Consider the following 1737-nt stretch of genomic DNA (forward strand, 5'->3'; position numbering starts at 1 on the left):
TTTAACACTGATATTTAACATTTAGCTTTAGGGTTTAACACTGATATTTAACATTTAGCTTTAGGATTTAACACTGATATTTAACATTTAGTAACAAAAATGATAAAGTGTAAGAACAGTGAGCTAAATAACAGTAAAATGTTAGTGGAAAGCTTTTAACACTTTAATGTAATTGTGTTTGTGACGGTTTATAACGGTTCATTTTACACCATATCTGACTGTGTTCTGACCGGGTTCTGACCGGGTCCAGTATTTATTCGTCTCCTGTCTCTGTCTCGCAGACCTAATGTTTGTGCCATGCAGCAGATCAAAGGAACGGACAAGAAGTACTTCACCAACTGCAAACAGTGGTACTACAGAAAGATCTGCGGCAAACCCACGTGAGTTCTGTTCTGTTCTTTGGACCTGTGGACGGGTCAGAACCAGCTGGTGTTTCAGTTTGATGTGGGTCCTGCTGGACAGAGGGACGTCCTCCTCTGGGGGTGACAACATCTTATGTAATCTCAGCAGAACCATCAGATCTGTTTACCTTCGAGGTTCAGAACCAGCTGTGGGACACAGAACTAAGTCCAGGTCCGGTCCCTGGACCGTTGTGGACCAGAACTTATGGGTTTCAGGGATCTCAGCGAGCTCTGAAACACACAGCTGCTTCTCTATCTTTGTGAGGACCGCACACAGCCTGGAGCGTAGACCTACACCTGATCCCAGGAACCGGGTCAGAACCCCACCCCCCCAGGCAGGCCTTTGAAGGTCTGTCTGAAAGGAAGGACCAGTCTCAAGTCCTCGCGGGGACAAAAGGCTCTTTAGGAGCTCTCAGCGGTTCTGGGATCTGGGTCCAGTTCTGGGGCGCAGCTGGTCGTCATTAACAGAGGGAGTGAGAACGGGTCGGTCCTGGAGCTGAATGCTAAACGCTGCATTAAGTGGGTTCTGAAAGGCCCGGTTCTGCCGCTCCGTGTGTGAAAAGCTCTGAATAATCACATTCCTGAGGAGCTGAGAGTCCAGATGAGACGGGACGTTTGTTTGCTCTCCACGGGGCAGAACCTCCAGAACAAAAACACATTCAGGACCGGACCTCAGACCAGACCAGACCTGAGACCTGAGACCTGAGTCCTGAGACCAGAGACCTGAGACCAGACCAGACCTGAGACCTGAGACCAGACCAGACCAGACCTGAGACCAGACCAGACCTGAGACCTGAGACCAGACCTGAGACCTGAGACCAGACCAGAGACCAGACCTGAGACCAGACCAGACCTCAGACCAGACCAGACCTGAGACCAGACCAGAGACCAGACCTGAGACCAGACCAGAGACCAGACCAGACCTGAGACCTGAGACCTGAGACCAGAGACCAGAGACCAGACCTGAGACCAGACCAGAGACCAGACCAGACCTGAGACCTGAGACCTGAGACCTGAGACCAGAGACCAGAGACCAGACCTGAGACCAGACCAGACCTGAGACCTGAGACCAGACCAGAGACCAGACCTGAGACCAGACCAGACCTGAGACCAGACCAGACCTGAGACCAGACCAGACCAGACCAGACCTGAGACCAGACCTGAGACCAGACCAGACCTGAGACCTGAGACCAGACCAGACCAGACCTGAGACCAGACCAGACCTGAGACCTGAGACCAGACCAGAGACCAGACCTGAGACCAGACCTGAGACCAGACCAGACCTGAGACCAGACCAGACCTGAGACCAGACCAGACCTGAGACCAGACCAGACCT

The 1737-nt window shown here is 52.0% G+C and overlaps 1 protein-coding gene across 1 annotated transcript in view; it reads left to right on the forward strand.

The window, feature by feature from the left end:
- tgfbi (transforming growth factor, beta-induced) overlaps nucleotides 1-1737 on the forward strand; it is a gene marked incomplete in the record, with an annotated part of 24574 nt that overhangs the window by 3966 nt on the left and 18871 nt on the right. The window contains 1 exon segment of the mRNA XM_014029552.1: nucleotides 282-380. Coding sequence (XP_013885006.1) covers nucleotides 282-380 — 99 coding nt within the window.

Source organism: Austrofundulus limnaeus, unplaced genomic scaffold (assembly GCF_001266775.1).
Source record: "Austrofundulus limnaeus strain Quisiro unplaced genomic scaffold, Austrofundulus_limnaeus-1.0 Scaffold919, whole genome shotgun sequence".
Classification (NCBI taxonomy): Eukaryota; Metazoa; Chordata; class Actinopteri; order Cyprinodontiformes; family Rivulidae; genus Austrofundulus; species Austrofundulus limnaeus.